This window comes from Macaca nemestrina, chromosome 7 (genome assembly GCF_043159975.1).
Source record: "Macaca nemestrina isolate mMacNem1 chromosome 7, mMacNem.hap1, whole genome shotgun sequence".
NCBI lineage: Eukaryota > Metazoa > Chordata > Mammalia > Primates > Cercopithecidae > Macaca > Macaca nemestrina.
This window is the reverse complement of record NC_092131.1, coordinates 15,968,217-15,992,308: the sequence shown is the minus strand read 5'-3', so window position 1 is coordinate 15,992,308 and position 24,092 is coordinate 15,968,217. Positions and strand designations below refer to the sequence as shown.

At 46.5% G+C, this 24,092-nt stretch overlaps 2 protein-coding genes and 1 long non-coding RNA gene across 12 annotated transcripts in view; 1 reads left to right on the top strand and 2 right to left on the bottom strand.

Annotated features, from left to right (window-relative positions):
• LOC105467547 (tandem C2 domains, nuclear) overlaps positions 1-1,916 on the bottom strand; it is a 128,725-nt gene extending 126,809 nt beyond the window's left edge. The window contains exon 1 of the transcript XR_011625625.1: positions 1,829-1,916. The gene's annotated coding sequence lies outside the window, so the exon portion shown is untranslated. The remainder of the gene's footprint in view (positions 1-1,828) is intronic.
• The window catches only part of LOC105467548 (uncharacterized), a 143,227-nt gene extending 131,369 nt beyond the window's left edge, over positions 1-11,858 (top strand). The window contains exons 5-9 of one of the 8 annotated variants that reach the window (XR_011625627.1): positions 709-883; positions 1,300-3,566; positions 7,305-7,570; positions 8,618-8,786; positions 11,539-11,858. This is a non-coding gene — a long non-coding RNA (uncharacterized lncRNA). Of the gene's footprint in view, positions 1-708; positions 884-1,299; positions 3,567-7,304; positions 7,731-8,617; positions 8,829-11,538 lie in introns of those variants that run through there. The other 7 variants (XR_011625628.1, XR_011625626.1, XR_011625631.1 and 4 more) reach the window with 7 other exon arrangements.
• LOC105467549 (fibulin 5) overlaps positions 4,093-24,092 on the bottom strand; it is a 79,012-nt gene continuing 59,012 nt past the window's right edge. For 2 of the 3 annotated variants that reach the window (XM_011717222.2, XM_011717221.2), the window contains exons 7-11: positions 23,835-23,954; positions 19,625-19,747; positions 17,969-18,095; positions 13,913-14,108; positions 4,093-5,062 (exon numbers count right to left, since the gene is read on the bottom strand). In XM_011717222.2, the coding sequence (XP_011715524.1) occupies positions 4,901-5,062; positions 13,913-14,108; positions 17,969-18,095; positions 19,625-19,747; positions 23,835-23,954 (728 nt within the window). In that variant the 3' untranslated portion in view covers positions 4,093-4,900. Of the gene's footprint in view, positions 5,063-7,722; positions 8,667-13,912; positions 14,109-17,968; positions 18,096-19,624; positions 19,748-23,834; positions 23,955-24,092 lie in introns of those variants that run through there. The other variant, XM_071099710.1, reaches the window with a different exon arrangement.

The following is a 24,092-nucleotide window of genomic DNA, read 5'->3' as shown; positions in this document are numbered from 1 at the left end:
TTCATGCCAGCAAAAGCTACCAAAGTAATAAATTTTGCCTCTGTGCACTCCTTTGTCTTGGAGCCTCTTGGTTATTAAAAAACAAACAAAAAAAAGCATCTTTTAGCTATGTTCAGGGATTCCAACAAAGATATCAGTCATTTGTTAAGTAACAGGACTAAGAAATTTGAAAACAAAAATATCAGCACAAGGAACAATCTGTGTATTTGTTTGTAGTTTATGAGCATTGGCCAATTCCAAAATAATGAAGAGATTTGCTAAGTGCTCACTTTTTTTTTCAGATAAGAAAATATTGCATTTAAAGTAAACACAAATTGTATCAAAAAGAAAAAGTTTATCTAGCATTTATTAGTGTTTCAAAGTATTTAATAATTCTAAGCAGAAACAATTTATTCTAAATTTCAAACACGTCTATAAATGTTCCTAAGAATTTTTCTTATATAAAATAGATATCTTAATAATTTTTAAAATCTAACTAAAATAAGTTTTGTTGACCCTGCTACTGCACCTACGACATTATATTCCAGTTTTGTCTTGTATGCTGCATAAATCCTTGGATAAAGGTATTATTAAAAAGTTATTAAAGTTTTAAATTAACTTTTAAATTAAAGTTATTAAAAAGTTATTTAAAGTTATTAAAAAGTTATTAAAGGTGTTATTATAAAGTTATCGGTGGACTGTCTATCCTGTTCATGTCTCTGAATCCAGCAACCGGCTTAACCAAAGTGGATTCTCAACCAAAGTATGTGATCCTCTCAAGACAAAGACCTTTTGCAAACAGGATTTCATCTGGCAAGAGGGGAGTGGAGAAGAGCTCCTTCATCAAGTCTTCTCTCTGTGGGTGAACCCGTTGGCTCAGAATGAACAACTTAGGCACATTACGGTAAACACCCAGGCCACAAAAATGCGTTGAAACCACTGAAAATGAAATAATCAGACCTACTTAAATGTTTTTACCATCTGGGCAAATAACACCCCAAGGGCCAAGATTTACCTAAGAAAGTGTCTAAGTATGTTACCCAAGGCTGAGAGGCAACAGGTAGGTGGATTTTGTGCCAATTAGAAAGTGTTATGATTGGCAAACCACTGCAAAACTCTGAAATTGCAGTGAAATGGAAATGCTGGCTGTCATCCCCAAAGTACATTTCAAGGAATCACAAAACTTCAGAATTAGAAGCAACTGAATTAACGTTTTCACTCATATGAAAGTTGGAAGATGAGGTGGTAACACGAGAGCTTTTGCAGGTGTCCCTGCTCTTAATCTGTGCCCCTTCCACCTTGGTACCTTTCATTCTTCAGGACCTGATGGAGTGGTACAAAGCAGGGGTCACTTGACAAGCTCTCAGCCCAGCTCCTGGATAGGGCAAAGCTGACAAGGAGGAGACACGGGGAGCCTGGAGATCTCAGGGTCCAGGAAACAGCCGCCCCTTTGGAACTGCACAGCAGAGCATAGCACTGGGATCAGAGAGCAGACTCATCCCCAATCTTGTGCAAAAAATAACATTTGATGATTCCCAAGGTAGGTGAAGCAAGTAGCATTTGGGGTTCCAGCAGCCCCTACAACTGTTTCCCAAATGTTTGGAGTTTAACTTTGCAGTGTACACTTTGCCCTGGACTGTTTTTCTCTTAATTTTTAGGCCCAAGTGTATTTTAAGGTAAATGGATCCCACATGCCTCTGATGCATTTACACTGAACTCATCAGACCATGTTTTGAAAGAGCAATCTGAGGTCCAAGAAGCCCTTGGAGGCTGCTTTTATGAGCCTCTCTGTGCTTCTTTTCTTAGAAGCAGGAAGCCACATTTTGATACGAACAAATAAAACACAAACCTTAGAGACTCGGATCTGGTTCCAAATGTGGCACCTCTGAAACCGGTGGGTCCTCAAATCATCAAGACAGAAAGCTTCCCAGCCTTCTTTTTGAGAAGTTCATGGAAACGTACCCGTGTTCTGTTGAGCCCAGAGGCAGTGGTTCAGAGGTGCTCGGTGCAAAGCTCACACAAACCTTCAGCGTTTCTGTTTCCACACTTCTTCCCAGCACCTGAGTCTCCTGACACAGCCAGGACCCAGGCTCACTGCTGCCTTCTGGCCTTTGCTCTTCGGAGAGCTGAGCTGAGTGAGTCCCAAGGGAATCACCCTCTGTTTTCTGAGCTTTGAAACCAGAGCATCCTGAGCCATTTGTTGCTGATGTGATTGCTAACACCACTTGACCCTGACTGAAGAACCACAACTAGGGATGGTTTAGATATGCTTAGTTAGAGGAAAAAAATAACCACAGCCAACAGCAAAGTGAGGTGTGTGGTGTGGGTGTGAGAAATGTTCTAGGGGTGAGGAGGGAGGACTTGCAGCTTCTTGGATGCTACAGGGAGTGGAACATGCTGTTTCCTTCCACTGAAGGCCTAAGATACTACTAAGTGGAACAGGAGAGTTCCCTGGCCCCCTCACAGTATGTGCAACAGGGGTGTGGCTCTCTGTTCATCTGCCCCAAGCTAAAACCCCTTATGGGAAGGGGAGCACGCAGACAGGCAGGTGCAGGAACCAGGGTGAGCACTTTTGGGCCCCAGTCCCAAGACAGCATCTAGGGGTGGGCGTCTGTGACTTCCAAAGCCCAAGTAGGCACGTGTTACAGTGCATTCTTTCAGCCTTGCCATCTGTGGCAGCTTAAGCATTAACCAGCTTAGTGGACCCTCTCCCTTTTCGCAAGGGCAGAGGGCCAGTATGACAGCTTCCTATATCCCGAGCTCTTGTCCAGCATCCTGGAAGAATCAGGTCACACATGAATTTGCAGGATGAATGCAGGCGTTTTATTGAGTGGTGGAGGTGGCTCTAAGTAGGATGGATGGGGAGCTGGACAGGGGATAGAGTGGGAAGATGATCTTCCCCTGGAGTTTGGCCATTCAGCGGCCAATTTTCAGATCATCTCTAGCCGAATTCCTCCCAATGTTCCTTCTCTTCTCTTCTCTCCTTCTTTGCCGTGCTGTTCTGCCATTCATGTCTGCTCATCTTCTTGTCTCCCCATCTGCTTCTGGAGCCTGGAGCCTGGGGTTCAGGATGTATATGGGTACAGGATAGGGGATGTGGCAGGCCAAAAGGCAACTTTTTAGGGATGAAAACAGGAATACCTGTCCTCATTTAGGGCCCGGGTATTCAGGCTTGAGGGTGGAGCCTTTGCCAGGGAACCACCCTCTTCTACCCAGTATTTCTCTGTCTCCTGTCCATATCATAAGGATCTGTGGAATGCCTACTAAGACTAGGGGTCCAGGGCACAACTCCTGGTAGGCACCGTGTGGGTCCTTAACGAATATCTCACCAACAGGTAGGACGGGAGCACCCTCAGATGGATCCGTAGACTCCACCTTGGCTATCAGGGAGTGCACTTTTTTCCTGAAGCCTTGGGATGATTCCTGGGGTGGGACATAAAGACAGCCATCCCAACCTGTCCTCCTGTGACTTGCAATGTTGACTGTCGGTTGGCCCCTGCCCAGGGTTCTAAGATTTGAAGGATATCCAGAGGCCCTGACCAGGAAAAGAATAATGAATCCTACAATGAGCAGAAAAGACATTGAAGGTAAGGCAGCTAAGTCTCCAGCCCCATCTGTCCACCTCTCTTTCTACGATTTATAACAATACATTCTCGACTCTGGCTATGTAGTCAAGTTTTCAAAAATCATGATGGCCGGGCCCTACCTAAGCCCAATGGCATCAGAGTGTCTGGGGGCATGTCCCAGGGAATCAGTCTTTTCTCCAAAGTTCTACTGGTTATCCTTCTATGCAGCCAGGATCGAGGGTCACTGGTTCAAAGTAACTTGAATACATTCCTGTTCTGCAGGAGCATTGGAAATAATCTACATAAGAGAAGAATTGTTGGTTGTTTTCAAATCAGATGAAACAGGACTCAGGGATGATGCCTCCCCCTAACTTCCCCACCACCCCCATTTCTCTGCCCCACTGCCCCCCTCCATCGACTTGCCAGAGTGACAGATAATGCCCTAGCTCCCTGGAGAGCTTTCTAAGCACATGATAAACAGGTTTAAACAGAACTAGAACCCCAAATGCTGAATCATCTATGATGTCAAAATGAACCAAACACAAGCTCTCTTCAAATATTTAATCAGTTTGGAGACCTCTGCCTTCCAATCCAATTGGGTAAAAATTCTAAAGAAAGCAAGATTAAGGGGTCCTCAAAGAAAACATTGGGCTAAAATGGAGAGGAGACTGAGTTTGGGAAGACAGAACATAGCATGTGTCTGAAGGCCTTTTGAAGGAATTCTACAACATATTTTTAAAAAATACTCAAAATGAACAAGACAGGATTAAACCGTTATACAAATTTACGGACAACTCAAACTTATTTTATGGCTGAAAATACCAGACATGGTTTTGAAATACATTCTCAAACCTTTCCATCCTGCTGTGGTTTGTTTACATAGCCTTCTCAGTGTAGGCAAAAAGCAAACTAGCTACTCCCAGCGTTCCCCACCAGCTCCCGGGTCTTTGCAAAGCAGTAACACAGTGAGAGAAGGAGTGAAAGAGGTGAAGAGGTGACAGCAAGCTGTTCACAGTCTTTGAACACAGACTCAGACCCCCGCAAACCTAATCTATTTTCTTTGAGAAACATGGAAATAAACTGAAGGCCTTGAAAATTCACCAACAATCTTACATCAGGGGAGCAATGATAATACTTTTTGATAACTGCATCATAGGAACTGGGGGTGGCATGTCCTTCAGGGTGACAGGTCTGCAATAGTACAGGTGAGAGTCAGGATGTCGGGGCTGACTCTTCAGGGAAATGTTCAGCAGGAAACGCATAACGTCTGTGTCGCTCTCATTCTCTCTGTTATTTCCTCTTCTCCTGTCCCTTGGTGCCGATGAGAGCCAGCGTCGGAGGCTCCAGCCCGAGGCTCAGAATGGGTACTGCGACACATATATCCGCAGTCGGATCACGGAGCTGCCTCTGAAGTTAATGACAGTGTTGACAGTGATCATTTCCAAGTCCAGCTGGATTTCCCGGGGCCCTTTGATGGGGCGTGTCATCACCAGGGTGGCACTGATGGGGCCCGTTTGCTGTGGACAGAACCGGGGGACACCAGTGAGAAAAAGCCTGCATGGTGCCCCTGCAGCCCCACCAGGACACTCCCCTTGCCTCCATCAGTCAAGCTGGTACCCCCTCGGTGCCTCAACTGTGCCACACTCTTTCCCCGGCTTTGCCCACTCTCCACCTGGCTCTTTTCTGCTAATCCTTCAGGTCTCATCTGAAAGGTCACTTCCTAAGAGGAGCCTTCTCTGATTCCCCAATCTAAGTCAGGTCCCCTGTGACCTCTGCCGCTGCAGCCTCTACTTTATACAGGATGGAAAGCATTTATGACTACGCATGATTGTCCACACTGTCTACCTGATCCATGTCTGATATCTGGGCCCCCACTAGGCTATGAGTTCTGTAAGAACAGGTACTGGGGTCAGGCTTTTCACCACTGAGTCCCCCTAGAACCCAGCATGGTGCCTTGAACACAGAAGGTGTTCAGAAAATATATATTGAATGATGAACGAATCATTGATTGAACCTTCTACATGGCTTAGGGCTGTCACTTCACCTCTCTGGGGCTCATCTCTAAAATGAGGGTTTGGCATTGAGTACACATGGACACAAAGAAGGGAACAACAGGCACCATGGTCTGCTTCAGGGTGGGAGGCAGGAGGAGGGAGGGGATCGAAAAACTACCCACTGGGTACTGTGCTTATTACCTGGATGATGACATAATACGTATACCAAACTCCTACAACACAGTCATTTACCTAGAGGACCACCATGCACATGTACCCTTGAAAGCAGAATAAAAGTTTTAAAAAACGTGTTTGAGAAAAAATAAAATGAGGGTTTGGACCAGATCAGTAATTAAAAAAAAAAAAAAAAAAAGGCATCAAAAGCTACTGGAACTTTTTTTTAAAACTAACAATTCCAGGGGCCCATTCCAAGATTTTCTAGGTCAGTATATTTTTAGGTGATGCCTGGGCAAGGTGGAATTTAAGAGTTCCCCTCTAGACACCCTAGAGTCATCTCCAGCTTCACCGTTCTGCAACCTGATCACTGTGGTCCTAATAATTTCACGTGAACTCTCTCCTCCACTGAGTCTTTTTCTAAAACTTTCAAGGAGGAAGGCAGAGAGGAATGACATCAGTTGAGCACTCATCATGTGTGAGGCACTCTTCTAACCATGTTTATGTACATCTGCTTATTTAGTCCTCATAAAATGGCTGGGCACCATGGCTCACAACTGTAATCCCAGCATTTAGGAGGCAGAGGTGGACGGATCACTTCAGGCCAGGAGTTCGAGACCAGCCTGGCCAATATGGTGAAACCCCATCTCTACTAAAAACAGAAAAATTAGTGGGGCATGTTGGCAGGTGCCTGTAATCCCAGCTACTTGGGAGGCTGAGGCACAAGAATTGCTTGAACCTGGGGGGCGGAGGTTGCAGTGAGTAGAGATCGCACCACTGCACTCCACCCTGGACGACAGAGCGAGACTCCAGCTGGAAAAAAAAAAAAAATCTCATAAAATCCTGAAAGGCCTTGCCAAAGTGTGGTGCCTGGACCAGCAGCATGGGCATCACCAGGGAGCTTCTTATTTTTATTTATTTATTTATTTTTTGAGATGGAGTCTCCCTCTGTCACCCAGGCTGGAGTGCAGTGGCCAGATCTCAGCTCACTGCAAGCTCCGCCTCCCGGGTTTATGCCATTCTCCTGCCTCAGCCTCCCAAGTAGCTGGGACTACAGGTGCCCGCCAACTTGCCCGGCTAGTTTTTTGTATTTTTTTAGTAGAGACGGGGTTTCACCGTGTTAGCCAGGATGGTCTCGATCTCCTGACCTCGTGATCTGCCCATCTCGGCCTCCCAAAGTGCTGGGATTACAGGCTTGAGCCACCGCGCCCGGCCAGGGAGCTTCTTATAAATGAAGAATCTCAGGCCCTGGCTAAGATCTACTGAGCCAGAATCTATAGCTTAACACAATCCCCAGGGCTTTGTGTGCACATTAATTATTGAGAAGTGTTGATCTAAAAACACAGGACCCAGGTGGAGGGCCCTGGCTGTCCTTTCTAAGTGCTGTATGGAAGGTATGACTCATTACTTCCCCGTTTTATGAGTAAGCAAACTGAGATCTCATGAGGTTAAATAATTGCTTAGGGTTACCCAGCTAGTCTTGGGCAGAGCCAAGAGCTTCCATTCGGGTTTTTCTGACCCCAAGCCCCAGGCTTTTTTCACTGCACAGCAGGTATTAGAAAAGGCTGATGTGTGTTTCACTTCTTCCTAGCACCGACCTAATGAGAGATGCTCGCGGTCAGTGCAAGAGACAGATATTGGCACTGGTAGAGGAAACAGCGAGAGGGAGAAAAGGGATGGGCTGGACAATCACTTCCCATACACTGCAGAGCTCAACCCTGTGTCCAGAAGCTGAAAGCAACAGTCTCTGCAAAATAAAGGAACTCAGCTGGTCTACAGCTACACTAGATGTTTTATCTGTCTCCATAAAGGGAGGGCGCCCCATAAAGCTCTGAACATCCCCAAAATCCACCACAGGTAAGACAAGGGTGGGGCTGGCAGACAGGTGCAGGCCAGGTGCTGGGACCTCCCCTATCCATGAGGCTATTGGCAGTCTGACAGCCACACAATTTCCCCTTGGCACTGGTTCCTCCTGTTCCCGTCAGCATCCACGTGATTGGCACCTCCTCATGCAGAAGATCGCTTGGACTTCCTTGTCAGCCCTTATGAAACCTGAGCCCTGGGCCAGGACTTCAGAGGGTAAAGCCACACAAGGAAGTGCTGGCAGCCTTTACATATACAAATATCTCACCAGCTTTCACTGTGTGAACAAAGACCAAGAGTTGAGAACCCTGAGCTGGGGTAGCCCTCCGGAGGGAGATCTGCGGAGCCCAAGGTCTGGAAGGGAGAAGGGGGCAAGTGCAAACTTCCAAGTTGTTCCTTTGGGCTCCCCTGGTAAATTCTCCTGAGTACAAAAGAATCCTAGACTCTCCCATTTGGAATCCTAGACTCTCCCATTTGGAAGTAACTGTAGAAGCTGGGGAGTCCAGCCTCCACCTGGGTCCACCCTACCCACAAGCACCTGGAAGAGCTCAAGTACCTGCCACAAGAGCTGAGGACAGCCACCTCCACATTCAGCTTTTAGGGCAGAGCCAGGGCATTAATGAAATAACCCCCCGAGAGCCCGTGGGCATTAGTAGCCTTGGTGGTGTGAAAAGATGAGGAGGAGGAGGGTGGTGGTGGTGGTAGTGATGATGGTGGTGGTTATGATGCCAGGCATCTGGCTACAACCTTTCCTACACCTCTTAATTAATCTTCATAACCCTATGCTGTAGGTAGGTTAGGGATACTACATAAGGCCACAAAACTACTGCATGGTACTAGATTTTATGGCTCCAAAAATCATGTTTCTAACCACTACACTCTCTGATAAGGTCTCTGTACCTCTCCATTTACTCACCATCCCGTGGGTCTTGACTCGAGAATCACCACTTTGTGTTGTGTTTGCTAGGTTGTTTTCCCCCTCTCCGCTAAGGTGTGTGTGGGTTCCTCCAGGGCAGAGACCACATCCTGTTTGTTTCTCAGCGCTCAGTGCCTGACCTGAAGCCTCATACACAGTGGTGCTGAATGCATGCTGGTGACGGAAGAATGCACACGAATGACTGAACACCAGTGGACTTGACCACGCTGGGCGTCGGCTGCCAGCAGCCCACCAGCCTTATGTCTTCCTGGCCCTGATCCCACATGCACTCAGGTTTGTTCCAATCAGCTTGTGGGATGGCATGGTCTGACCTGTGGCAAACAGCCACGCTGCAGCAGGCCAGCTTCCATGGGCCCTGCCACTTGATCCATGTGTGACATGGAGTAAGTGCACTTTGGCACAGTCTGAACCCCATGACCTTGCTCCTTCTTCTGGCCCTAATTATGACCCCCAAGCCACCTGACCAGAGCCAATCATCAGTCCTCTTTCTAGGGCTCAGTGAGAGACAGACAGCCAGTAAGGCTTATGAATGGGCTTGTGTGTGCATACATGTACGCATGTGGGCATAAGTGTGTGCGTGTGTCCATGCGAGTGTGTGTGGTTTGCCTGCGGGGTGAGATGAAGCTCCTCCCATGTGCTTATAATCAAATCAATGAATCTTAGGGTGTGAGAGCCTGGACGGCCATCCAGCCCCACCTCCCACACAATGCTCTAGTCTCCTGGGTAGCATTCCCAAGCCCTCATGGCCCAGCAGCTCACAGCCTCCTTACAACAGTAGCAGCAACAGTAGCAGTTGCCACAACAGTATCTATACAATCGTAACTGCTATTTATTGAATACTTTCTATTGTAACTGGATGTTAGATTTTTCTTGTGATCTCAATTTCTTCTGAGACCCGGAAGCTGGAAGAGCAGGTAAAACATACCTCCCCATCCTAAAAGAAAAGTGTAACAGCACAGATATTTGGTGCCAGGCTGTTTAAGTTCAAATCCTGCCCCAGTGCTTATTAGTTGTGAGACTAGTTGGGCAGGTTGCTTGGCTTTGTGCCCCAGTGCTCTCGTCTGTAAAATCTGGATAAAACCATCCTATATCATAGGATTCTTGTGAAGAGTAAAGGGTTACTGTATAGAAAGCACTTAGAATAGTGTCTGGCACATACAGGTACTATACACGGCTTGCTGCTGATGCTGTATGTGGAGTTATTGGGGGTTATACAGGACTTACAAAGTTGTGATCCAAAGCCAGATGTTTCCCTAATTCCGTCACCCCCTCCAGCCTACAAACATACTTTTTTGTTTTTTTGTTTTTGTTTTTAGAGGCAGGGTCTCGCTCTGCCACACAAGCTGGAGTGCAGTGGTACAATCATAGCTCACTGCAGCCTCGAACTCCTGGACTCAAGTTATCTTCTCGTCTCAGCCTCCAGGGTAGCTGTGGTTACAGGCCATGCCACCACACCTGGCCAATTTTTTTAAATCTTTTTTTGTAGAGATAGGGTCTCACTATGTTGCCCAGGCTGGACTTGAACTCCTGGGCTCCAGCGATCCGCCCACTTCAGCCTCCAGGGTAGGTGGGATTACAGGCATGAGCCCCTGTGCCCAACTCTACATATATTTTATTAAACACACTTACCAGCCTCCATCTCAATCAAGAGGGGTTTCAAGAAAAAAACAAAAAAACTGCTCAGAAATGCAGACCCCTGAAGTTCAAGGATGCAGAAGGTGGTACCAGTCTCTCCAGGAGAAGTCTGGAGGTGTGAGCCCTGAGCTGCCCGCACACCATAGTGAGGAATGGGGAATGCAAGGAGCTGATGTTGACATCCTGAAAGGCCCTTGTGTAAGGTCTGCTGCCAGGATGCCATGACACCCTCCACCTCACTACCACCACGGAACATCTGTATGGGACGTAGCCCCAGAATTAGGGGCTGAGAGGTTTGGAGTAGCAAGTGACCAAGCACAGGCCCTACTGCCCATATCATGGACTGGTCAGTGTGAAGTCCTCAGGCAAATCTCCAAAAGACCCAAAAAAGCATCCTGTGAAAGCCACAGCTTTGGGGTCTCTGCCCCTGAGGGAGCACCAATGCCTGGTTACAATGGCAACAATCAGGGAGGAGCCTCGCTCTCCCAACCTTACCCTTTCTACCACCTGCTCCTCCACCGTGAGCCCTGGAGGATCCAGGGCCAGCACTACCATTACTGGGAGGGTAAGAAGAGGGCAGGGCAGAGGCCAACCACACCCCGTGCCTGCTCTGAACTAGGAGACAGGGAGAAACTTCACAGTGGGTAAGAGACAGAGAGATTGAAGTTTCCATTTAAACTAGCACAGACTTTTGACGTGAGAGAATGAGACAGTCCAATAGAAATGGAACATGCCTGTGAATCCTAGGGAACTGACCTGAGATGTAACCCAGGTGCTCACAGGTTTGATCCAACAGCGTGAGAAAAAGAAAGTCATTGACTGTTTCACTCCCACCACCAAACTCCGCTTCTTTGATAAAAACAGTATTCCAGACAGGGCGCTAAGTGGATGATCTCATCTAATCCTAAAGTAAACACTCATCTAGAGGTCCAGAGAGGTTAGGTCACATCACACAATTGTTAAATTGTTAAACTGTAGAAGAAATGGCTCCAGAGCCCACATTAGAATGACTGAGTGGCTTGCCGGGGAGGGTCCCACAGCTTTGGACAGCATGGACCCTTGGAAAGCCAGCCTTATCGGACAATTTCTGTCTTCCTGCTTTGTGGCCCATGACTTCATAGGGCCCAGTCCCTAATGAAAGCACATAAACTCCCATGGACCTGTCCTTTTCAATATGGCTCCCCACAGTGACCCTGGAGGATCACAGCAGCATCTGTTAGAAATACAGATTCCTGGGTGCAGTAAACTGAATAATAGCCCCCAAAGAGATCCAAGTCCTAATCCTTGGAACCTGTTCTGTTATAAGGAAAAGGGTTTTTGCAGATGTGATTAAGAATCTGGACAGAGAGACTATCTGGATTGTCTGAATGGTCCCTAAATCTACTCACAGGTGTCAATATAAGGAGACAAAGGGAGATTTGATACACACCGAAGAGGAAGAGGAGGCAGCGTAACCACAGAGGCAGATATTGGAGTGATGCAGCCACAGTCAAGAAATGCTGGCAGCCCCCAGAAGCTGGAAGAGACTTGGAACAGATTCTCCTCTAGAGCCTCCAAAGGGAACACAGCCCTGCTGACACCTGAATTTCAGCTCAGTGAAACTGATTTCAGACTCCTGACTTACAGAACTATGAGACAATAAATTTCCTTTGCCTTAAGCCACCAAGTTTTTATTTTTATTGTTTTTCAGAGATGGGGTCTCCCTCTGTTGCCCAGACTGGAATACAGTGGTGTGATCTCAGTTCACTGCACCTTCGACCTCCTGGGCTCAAGCAATCCTCCCATCTCAAACCACCTCCCTACTACACCGCCCCAGGTAGCTGAGACTACAGGTGCCTGCCACCATGCCCGGCTAACTTTTTTTTTTTTTGTAGAGACAGAGTTTTGCCATGTTGCCCACGCTGGTCTTGAGCTCCTGAGCTCTGACATCTGTCCACCTTGGCCTCCCAAAGTGCTGAGATTACAGGCATGAGCCACCACACCCAGCCTTACTATTATTATTTTTTAAAGTAAAGGCAGGGTCTCACTACATTGCCCAGGCTGGTGTCAAACTTCAGGCCTCAAATGATCCTCCCGCCTTGGCCTAGCAAAGTGCTGGGGTTATAGGCGGGAACAACCACTACTGGCTAAGCCACCTAGTTTGTAGCAATTTGTTACAGCAGCCCCGGGAAACTGGGAAATTACTACACCTATGCCTCACTCATCATCTTCCGAAATTGATTCTCTGGAGAGGGAGCTCTGGAATCTGCTTTCTGGGCAAGTGCCCAAATTCACACTGAAATGTGAAAAACATTGTTCTAAGCCAGTGGTCTCTATTTATTAATTTAAGACGGAGTCTTGCTTTTGTCGCCCAGGCTGAAGTGCAATGGCAAGATTTCGGTTCACTGCAACCTCTGCCTCCTGAGTTCAAGCGATTCTCCTGCCTCAGCCTCCTGAGTAGCTGGGATTACAAGTGTGCGCCACCACGTCCGGCTAATTTTTATATTTTTAGTAGAGACGGGGTTTTACCATGTTGGTCAGGCTGGTGTCAAACTCCCGACCTCAGGTGATCCACCTGCCTTGGCCTCCCAAACTGCTGGGATTACAGGCGTCAGCCACCGCGCCCGGCCAGCCAGTGGTCTCTAAAGAGGGGTGGTCGCTCCCAAGAGTTGCAGGATATGAAGCTCAATAATACAAATGACACAGTATTAGATGCATACAATTTACAAAAAAAAAAAAAAGTAAACATATTGTAGCATGTCTGCTTTAAAACCTTTTGCTGATGTGGGTAAGTCAGTGTTGTCTAATCAAACTTCCTATGGCAATAGACATGTTTGTATCTAGGATGTCTCATACAGTAGCCATGTGTGGCTTTTGAACACCTGAAATGTGGCTAGTGCCCTGAAAAAACTGAATTTTTAATTTTATTTAATTCATTCAGTTTTAAAGAGCCACAGGGGCCACTGTGCTGGACCACGCTGATAGAGCCCACGTCTAATAGAGCCCACGTCTGCAAGCCACACCTTTAACACATTCTCTGTAAAGTAAGTACCCTGAGGGCAAGGATTTGGGGAAGTTTTCTGCATTGCTGTATCCTTGGTTTCTAGAAGTGCGTGGTAGGTTGTTTTGTTTGTTTGTTTTGTTTTGTTTTTTTGTTTTTGAGACAGTCTGGCTCTGTCACCCAGGCTGGAGTGCAGTGGCATGATCTCAGCTCACTGCAACTTTCGCCTCCCAGGTTCAAGCGATTCTCCGGCCTCAGCCTCCCAAATAGCTGGGATTACAGGCTTGCACCACCACACCTGGCTAATTTTTTTTTTTTTAGTAGAGATGGGGTTTCACCATGTTGGCCAGGCTTGTCTCAAACTCCTGACCTCAGGTGATCCACCATCTCAGCCTCCCAAAGTGCTGGGATTACAGGCGTCAGCCACTGTGCCTGGCCTGCATAGTAGGTACTTAAGAAATACTTGTCACATGGGTGGGTGGAAAAATGGAGAAGTGAATGCCTCTCCAACAGAATGTTAGGAGAAAAGAGGCCTGAGATTGAGTCTTGGCCTAACTTCCCATTTCACAGATGAGAATCCTGAGGCTCAGGAGGAGAAGTATCTTTTGTAAGACTACACAGAAAGTGGTGGAAACCAGGACCTTGAACCACACTCTCCACTCTTCTCTCTCAATGCCTGTCCCTCCTAGCTCCACTCTTACCTGCCTGCATTCAGCATGTTCCTGGGAGAGACAGCACAAGGCCACTGTTACAGATGGTGTCCCCAGTCCCCACTCCCTCTTACCCGCATATAAAATTCTCTGCCCTCATTCCCAGATTTGATCTGGAAAATGTAATAGGCCCCAGGGTAGCGGGTCGTGGCTTGCATTTGGAAGATGTCAGCAGGAACGGAGCGTCCTGACACCACGTCCATGTCCCGGTACAAGATGGTAAAGGGCTGGTCTCTGCAGCCAGGGTTCTCAGCAGGACACATACAGCGGCTGTGGAAAGGGAAATCATGTGAGAACTCAAGAAATCCATTCCAGGTGCTGGTTGTGCCTACTTCCTCTCTTAAAACACTGAAAATGAGGCCATCCCATTTTTAACATCCAAATGCCATAACTGTAGAATGTCTCTGCTCCTAGCTTGAGTCTAAAAACTCTCCAGCATGTAGGCGAGCTCTGTTTCCTAGAGAATGGACTTTTCTCACCAATCAGACGTTCTGGTACTAAATAGAATATAAACCTTAGATCTCTGGTTTTCAGAATGTTAGAACATTCTCCAAGATAGTTTACACTTGCCATGTAGGCCAAATATGCCGCTCCAGCCTGGGCGGCAGAGCAAGACCCTGTCTCAAAAAACAAAACAAAAAGAAAAAAAAAGGAAGAAAGAAATTTTTAAAGTAAGAAATTGGATTAACAGGTCTTGGAGATCCTTGTACATTCTCTATTGCACTCAGCTCAGTCTGCATGGAATGGAATTGAATAGAATATAATCAAATATTGTCATTTGATAATTGATAAACAAGAGTTAGAACTATGTACAAGATAAGACATTGGACATTTTGGAAATTCAATGAATAATAAGATCCTGACCTCAGATAGTTTGCTTTCTAATAGGAGAAATAAATCACAGACACAAATATCTCTAATACGAAGCAACTATTAACAGAGTGCCCTAATATAAAATCACTGACTTTTAGTACCAAAGAATGCCTGTTATAGACACCCCTTGATTCACCCCTAACACCCCCTTCCTCTGTCTCCGACCCTGCCCTGAGACTCCACAATAGGGTTCACAATAGGATGAAGATGTCTGTTGATACGTGCGGTGGTGGCCAACGCTAGGAGTCAGTCTTACTGTGTTTCTGCCGCTTTCTAACTTCCAGTCTATCCACAAAACCTGTTGGTTCTACTTCCAAAAGAGAGTCCACATCCAACCATCTCCAGTGCCTTCGAGGCACTTTTGCCTTCTAGCCCTTGCACATACTGTTCCTTCTGATCTTCCACTCTATTTAGTTAAAATCAACTCATTTTCCCGTTCCAGCCCAAATGTCATTTCTTCAGAGAGGCCTTTGGACTCCTCCATCTAAACCATCCAGCCTACTCTTCCTTTTTATAAATTTCCATTCATTCTAAGCAGAGTATGGTGTCTCATGCCTATAATCCCAGCACTTTGAAAGGCTGAGGCAGGAGGATGACTTGAGTCCAGGAGTTCAAGACCTCTGGCTTTACCAAATATATATATATATAAAATATATAAAAATATATTATATAAAATATAAATATATATATTATATAAAATATATTTATATATAATATATATATAAATATATATTATATATAATATATATAATATATTATATATAATATATATAATATATAAATATATAAATATATATAAAATATATATATTTATATATAATATATAAAATATATAAAATATATATTTTTTTATATATTGTATATAATATATAAAAATAAATATATTTTGTATATATATATATGCCAGGCGCACTGGCACACACCCATAGTCCTAGCTACTTAAAAGGCTGAGGCAGGACGATTGTTTGAGCCCAAAAGGTTGAGGCTTCAATGAGCTGAGATTGCACCACTGCACTCCAGCCTGGGTGGCAGAGCAAGTTTCATTTTTTTAAGGCTGCATCAAAACAGCCAAGTCAAAACGTCTCTAGTGCCTAAATGGCCACAACAAAGTATCATGTGTGGCATATAAAATCATTGTTTTCTAAAAGAAGTTTGGAGGAGGGAGTGATGGCTCCCAGCTGAAGAGGACCACAAACGGCTGGGAGAGGTGGCATCTGAGCTGAAGTCTGAAAGATGGGGCAGCTCTGGCTATGTGGAGATGAAAGGAATGCCTTCCATATGGCTGGAAGTATGTGCACACAAGCAGGGAGGTTGGCCATTCCTGGACACGGGTAAAGGCGTGAGCAAGTCCTGTTCAGACTGGCAGAAGCACAGGACACCTGAACCGGACAAGGAGTTGGAAGGGGCTGCTGGAGTCCTACTGGACTGGAGCCTGGAGCGAGGGAGTCAAGGAGCATTGTCAGCGTCATGCCAGAGACTCCACCAGTAACTCCAGCTCAGTGCTGCGAGCTGAAACGGATCAGCTCCCCAGCCACAGACAGGGGCGGCCTGGAAAAACCCAGAGAGAACCAGGAAAAGAAGCTGGGAAGAGCAGCCTGGAGCTCTGCTCTGCCACAAACAGCCCTTATATCGGGGGTCAAAAAGCCCTGTTCTAAAGAGTTGCTTAGAAGCACAGCTCTTAGCAACAAGTGAAGATGTCTCTAATGGACCCACCTGTCCCGGCATCATCCTCTCTTTTGCCAATTTGTTATCAAAGTGGGAACCACTGGTAAGCCATGAATTCCTCTCTTAGAGGCTGTATTCTGAGAGGGCAGGATGGGTGTGTTTGATTCATCCTTTCATCTCCCATGCGGGGGTTTGGTGTTGCTCAAGGGAAGTCAATGTGTGAACATTTGGAAGATAGGAGGCCAAGGAGCAACTAAGACGGTTTAAAAAAGGGATAAAAGAGAAGGAAAAGGAACTCGTAGTATGCCAGGAACAGAAAGCCACTGTCCTACTGCATTTACCTTTTGGAAGTTGTCTTCACTTTAATTCTATCCTCAACTCTAATATTTGCCATCTGGTGATTTAGTAAAATGTTGACCAAGATGACATCAGAAACTTGATTAGCACCAACTAGAGAACTGTCCAGCACCTCAATACTCAACTCTCCAGCACCTCAATACTCAACTCTCCAGCACCTCAATACTCAACTCTCCAGCACCTCAATACTCGCAGAGCAGTCCAGGGAGATTGGAAGCATTCATTTCACCTGGGAGCTTGCCAGAAAGGCAGAATCTTGGGCCCCACCCCAAACTCACGGAATCACACTCTAACGAGATCACCAGGTGAGTCCTATGCATGTTACATTTAGGAGCCAACCTCTAAAAGACCCCATGTTTCCAGAACAAAGTCATTAGAGGGAAGAGGAGATTCTAGAACCCTGACTCAACTCTCAGCTTGGTTAGCTTTCTAGAGAATCTTTGCATAGCTCTGGCATGAGTGAGGGAGTGATAGAGAACACTCTGTGTGTGTGTGTGTGTGTGTGTGTGTGTGTGTGTGTGTGTGTGTGTGTGTGTAGACAGTCTCATTCTGTCACCCAGACTGGACTGCAGTGGCACAATCTCAGCTCATTGTAACCTCCTCCTCCCAGATTCAAGCGATTCTCATGCCTCAGCCTCCTGAGTAGCTGGGACTATAGGCGTGGCATGCCCAGTTAATTTTTTTTGTATTTTTAGTAGAGACAGGGTTTCACCATGTTGGCCAGGCTGCTCTCGAACTCTTGAGCTCAGGCAATCCACCCACCTCAGCCTCCCAAAGTGCTGCGATTACAGGCATGAGCCACCACACCCAGCCTTGTATGTGTTTCTTACTGTGTGTTGTGGTCAAACATTTTGAAAAATAGTTGTTTCTTGTATGTAGGTATGTGTTTCAGATCCTATAACTTGTAATGGAATGTTCTGCAAACTTTTTGACAACCCACAGTAACACATTTTGCACTGCAAACCAGTAGCACACAAAACTAAAAGAGAAGTTGCAGAAAACAATATTGACTCTCGCTATGTGCAATGTACTCTGATATTTTCTATTCCAGTCTGTTCTATCTATTCTACTCGGTTCTATTCTATATATACACACACACACACACACACGAGCACATGACATAGGTAGTGAGCCAGGTCCCCTGACTTCCTGGCTGGTACACTCTTTCACACCACACCGCCAACCTCCTGAGCCCTCATCAGGTTTCTATTCCCCAAGGGGACACCATGACTTACTTATCACTGATCCTCAGATAAGGTTCCTCACAGCGGATGGGGTCAATGCATTTGAACCCCCCTTGTAAATTGTAGCAAGTCTGCTGCAGGTTGCACGTGTGGTTTCTGTGCTCACATTCATTGATGTCTGAAATGCAGGGTAGACAAGAAGCAGAGGCAGAGCATTATTGGCCAGGCCAGATGTGTGGGGGTGGGGTAAGCTGGGTCTTACTACAGAGCTGTACTATCCAATATGGCAGCCACAGGCCATATGTGGCTACTGAGTACTCGGAATGTGGCTGATCCAAACTGAGATGTGCTGTAAGTGGAAAATACACACCAGATTTTGATGACTTAGGATCAAAAAGTAATGTGAGCCAGGCACAGTGGCTCATGTCTGTAATCCCAGCACATTGGGAGGCTGAGGCAGGAGGATCACTTGAAGCCAGGAGTTCAAGACCAGCCTGGGTAACAAAGCAAGGCCCTGTCTCTTAATTTAAATATATATATACATATATATATGTGTGTGTGTATATATACATAATTTTAAAAAGAATGTAAAACATCTCATCAATAATTTTTATATTGAATACATGCTGAAATAATATTTTGGATATACTGCATTAAAGAAAATATAGTAGTAAAAACAGGAGTTCGAGACCAGCCTGGTCAACATGGTAAAACACCGTCACTACTAAAAATACAAAAATTAGCCCGGCATGGTGGCATGCACTTATAGTCCCAGCTACTTGGGAGGCTAAGGCAGGAGAATCACTTTAACCTGGGAGGCAGAGGCTGCAGTGAGCCAAGTGCAGTGAGAACCACTGCATTCCAGCCTGGGCCACAGAGTGAGACTCTGTCTCAAAAAAAAAAAAAAAAAAAGAAAAAGAAAAAAGGAAAAGAAAAGAGAATATAGTAGTAAAAGTAATTTTACCCATTTTCTTTTCCTGTTTCAATGTGGCTACTAGAAAATGTAAAATTACATAGATGGCTCACATCTGTAGCTCACATGATACTTCTGTCGCCTGGCACCACTATGGAGAATTCTTGCTTGGCGATGGGCTAAGGCAGGTTCAAGGAGGCTGAGAATGGGTCAGTCGCTTCCACAATGACCCCTCAGTGTGTGGAGCATGGGGCTGGAAGCCAGGCCAAGCAGGCAAACAGGAGAAGACCCACCCTTTTACAGTCTGGGGTCCCAACCCTTCCAGGAACAGAGCAGTCAGGTGTGTGAGGTCTCCCTGGCAACCATGCTCTAGGAGAGATCACTTGGAGAAAGGCTGACCAAACTGCCCTCTAGGCCACGTAAGAAAGCCCAGGCTCTGGCCAGGCCATAAAAGTCCTGCTTAGCTCTGGAGCAGTTCTCAGAGGAGCCTCAGAGATCTGGCTGGGGAGGCAGAAAGCCACGCTTAGAGGCTGCTGTCTGCATCTGCAGAGTTCATTACAGAAGTTTAAGTGGCCAATATCCTGGCCAAAGGATGGGTTACAGGGAGGGAAGACACCAGGCCAGGCATCCTGCCCAGAGCTGCCACTATGACAGCCACCAGCACCCACTCACACCCCCACCCCTGCCACCTTCCCAAAGCTGCACATGATTCCCCAGGTGAGGACCTCCAGATGACCCCCTGAAGCAGCTCCACCTCACACACACCCCAGCCAGGCCCCTCCGGACAGCCTTACCCTGGCAGCTTCGGTTGTCATCCAGCAGGATGTAGCCTGGAGGGCAGGAGCAGAAGTACGTGCCAGGCTGGTTCACACACTCATGTTGGCAGAGGAACTCAGAGAAACTGCATTCGTCCATATCTGGGGTGACAAGTTACACCTGCTGTATATAATCCCAGTCTACGTGGGGATGGGAGCTGAGTGGTCATCTACTCCAACTCCCACACTGTCTCGATACATATGATGGCTTTACTGAAAATAAGCTGTCAATTCACTTCCTGAGCACTTCTAGCAATGGGGAGCTCACTACCTGCTGAGGATACCCATTGATATTTGGACAGCTCTAATTGTCAGAAAATTCTTCCCTGCATGGAGCTGAAATCCACCTCCATCGAGCTTCCAACATCTGCCTCTCACTCGGCTGCACCTTCCATTCACGATAAACTTATTTCACCAGGTAGGGGAATCCGCCCTCCACCTCTGACCTGCCCAAGGGGCTGATTTCTTTGCCCACTGGGGTTTTCTGGGGGTTTCCCCAAGACCCAAAAAAACATTCCCTGGCCCTAGAGGGTCCTCCGAAGGGGCAGCTTTCGCAGTGCCAACTCCCCTTCAATCACCCCTTTCGCCAACTTCAGGAACAATATTGTTCCTAAAGTCATAATGAAGGGATATATCCAAAAGGCCAGGATTTTTTAATTATATTAAAACTTCACTGTGAAAAACAAACAAACAAACAAAAAACTGCCTGAAAGAGAAAACTCCGGAGTGGTGAGGGATGGGCAGGGATATTATTTTTCTCTTTGTGGCCCGCCTACCTTGGCTCCTCCCTGGGACAAGGGAAGCAGCAGCTTCCAGCCAGCCTGACGTGGAGGGGGAGCCCCTGTCCATGTGATTTACAACTCATCCGCATGGGCTATGGTGGTTGATGCAGAAGCAGACGTTCCAGAAAAGCCAACTCTTCATCACACACAGAGTTTGGCAACAGAGCCCCTGTTTGAACCTCATTCGATAAGCATGCCAAAGAAAACATGTTTTTCTTACATTTGTTGTTTCCCGAAAACTTGTTTTCCCTAGTTTCCCCATGTGACATGTCCTCGGATTACTCTCTCACTCACAGACCGCTGGTGGCTGCAGTCACCCAGAGAGGGTGTCAACGCAAAAGAAGCTGCCTCTCCACCATCAGATAATTCCGGGTGTTACACGCCTCGTGCCTCTCACATCCCAGAAGGAAAAACTCCTTCCTGTCTCTCTCAGGGGTCCTCAGGTGATGGGTTCTCAGCCAGCAGAATTAGGATGCTGATTTGAAAAGTCAAGTGTGCTCAGGTAATATCTGCTTCGGTCGTGCCTCCCCACCTCCCCCAGAAGCCTTGTAGAGCCCCGGGTCTCTGGCTCCAGCCCATCATAACTGAGAGTGTCCTATTTTACGTGTAAGTTTGTAGATTCCATTCATACTTTCAGTAGAGTAGTAGTGATGTTTGTCAATCCCTGAGGCTCCCTACATGCCAAGCACTGGGTTAAATGCTTTACATGCCTCCTCTTATTTAATTCTCGCCTCAACCCCATGAAGGAGGTGCTGTTACTCTCCATATTTTCCAGAAGAAAAACTGAGGCTTACACAGGTTAGCTGACTTGTCCAAGTTCACAGATAACAAGTAAGGAGGAAAGCTGGGACTTGAACCCAGCCTCTAGATCTCACACTTGGAAACACGACACTGTAATGTCTCCCTGAGGAACTGTGCTGAGGGATCAGTGGAGCTGGGGAGCCCTGAGGTTGGGGCAATCGCCCAAGAAGGGTTAGCACCAGGGCAGATGGAGAGTGTAGCACCCACTCCCAACTCCCACTGGGCAGGGAGGGGCTCTAACAGACCCTACTCGGTTTATCTTTGGGTCTGCAATTCCCAGACTTTGCTTAGGGCTGTGGCTCCACCCTCCAGGGGAAAGCTGAAATACAAGGTCAGTTTCTGGCAGGGAGCATGTATTAGGCCACTTTCACTCCTCCACAGGAGAACGCACCATGGTTTCCAGCAACAGCTCAGCTTAGCAAATCCCTGAGAGACAAGGTTAGGAGGGGTCTGGGGCTACATGGAGGAGCCACTCAGCTGTGATAACACAGTGAGGATAACAGTGCCTGCGGGAAATGGAGAAGTGCAGAAAGGGGTTAAGTAGGAAGGCGCAGAAACAGACTCTCTCCATCACCCTGTTATCCTGGGCCAGTCTGCTCTAGAAAGCCTACATATCCCGGGGTCACATTAAATCTTCAGGAGGGTGTGCATCATGGAGAACATGGAGGACAAGTTGGCCATTTGGGGCAAAATGAGTCAACTGAAAATCTTTGCCAAATTGACATGGATGTAAGCTTCTCAAGAAGCCAAAAGTCTCTTACACCTACACTTAGGGAAGATAAATTAACACGTAATGACTAAAACTCCACTGTGTCCAAAAAAACCTCCTTGAAAGAGAAAAGTCCAGAGTGGTGTGGGGTGGGCACGAATATTTGTCTCTCCATGGCCCGCCTACCTTGGATCCTCCCTGGGACATGGGAAGCAGCAGCTTCCAGCCAGCCTGGAACCAGCCTGGAGCTGGGCCACCCTCTGGACTGTGCCAACTTATTTAATTTTTGACCACTCTAGGAGGGTGGTTGGTTGGTTGGTTGGCTGGTTGATTTTTTTTAACAAAGGATGAAACTGAGACTCAGGGAGTGACCTGCTCAAGAAAAATAGTACATGGTAGAGCTGGAATTTGAACTCAGCTCCTCCCGGGTCACTCTACCATACAGCCTACGCAGTGGGGCAATAAACATCTGTGGATTAACAGAGCATTCTGGAGAAACAAATCATCTCACCACATCATGTTAGATTTTCTAAACTTCTTAGTTCCTTGGCCCCAATTCCCCAAGGAATGCCATGGAGGGAACTGAAATCTAGGAAGAAAGTGGCTTTTCATGCCTGAGGGTATTTTATTTCTGTTTCTGGGCCTTGTATTTAATCAGCCCAAGGCTCTCTGTAACTGCCTGCTTGTGGCTCTGACTGTCCTGGCCCTGGGGAGAGGTGTTCATTTGTTTCATGGGACTCTGTCCCCAGAACACTTCAGGCGTCAGTGAGACTATCACACAAGTTCCATTCATGACCTGGGTCAGTTCCTGTTACAATAAAACCCGGATTAGGAAACTTTCCATTCTGCAGGACAAAAAGATTTTTCACGCCCTAGTGTATGGCCCACTTATTTTGAAAAGCACAGTGAAGCATTATTAATTTAGACTTTGCGAATTCACAACTGCTGATGATGCCAGAAGTGGCTGAAATGAAGTGTACTTTAATCCAACCTTTAAAAAAACAAGGCAAGAAAGGGAAAGAGAGAGAAAGAAAGAAAAGGAGTTGTGTGTGGTTCTATGTGGAATGCTACAGAGATAAATATGAGTAAGAGGTGGCCCCCATTCTCAAGGAGTTTACAATCCAGTAATATTTTTCTAACTAAGAAAAAAAATTGAACTTTCTAGGGGAAAAAAAGAGGGAGTTAATAAGAAAATTATAATAGAGTCCATAAACTAGCATGGGCAGAAAATCATATTTCCTTGGGCTTGGAAGGAATTTATAAAAGGTCAACTAACCCATCACATCTATGTTCTCACAACAAATTATTATGATTTCATTCATTCAACATTCAATCATTTATCCATTGATTCGAGAACTATCTTTTTTTTTTTTTGCATGTTCCCTGGGTGCCAGGCCTGGAGTGAGGCACTGATTATTTCAGAAGTTCACAGAGCATGTGTGCTTCCATACATGATCTCATTCATTCAATGTTCCCCCCAACCCTGCCCGAAAAGATATGCTATTATTCCTGGGTCACTGTCCTCTGTAAGTACTTTCTGTGATATCGCCAAGACTTGAGTCGGTGCTGGGTGAGGACAGACAGCTCTCAAACCAACATGCCAAATCGGGTGACTCCTCTCCCTCGTCAACCCTACCTCTGTCCCAGAAGGTAGCCCCATTGATTTTTGCGTCAAGGGTCAGATGACAAGGAAAATGAGACTCCACATCACCTTTCGGGAAGTGACTCATCTCTGTTCTGTGTGATTGTGACCCCACTGCCCTGGAGGATGTCCCAAACTAGACATGTGTCCAGGAAACGAGAGGAAACACCTATGAAGGAAGCCCTTGCCCTTCAACCCCCAACTCTTGCCAGGCCCCAAGTACAGGTGGAAGTTTCCAATGCCAAAGCCCATTACCACTGCAATGAACGCCATCTTCCTCAAGTTCATATCCTGGGTCACAGCGGCAGACGAAAGAGCCGTAGGTGTTGACGCAGGTTTGCACACAGGGGTTCTCGGTGGCACACTCATTCACATCTGTGGAAAGCCAAGGCACATTGCTGACTGTCCTCCCAACAGAACAGCCACAATAACTAGGCAGAAAAAGGACCAGCAACTTAATCTACCACTACTAGGAGACCAGAGTCGCAGGTACCAAGGCTCTCCATCCAGGAC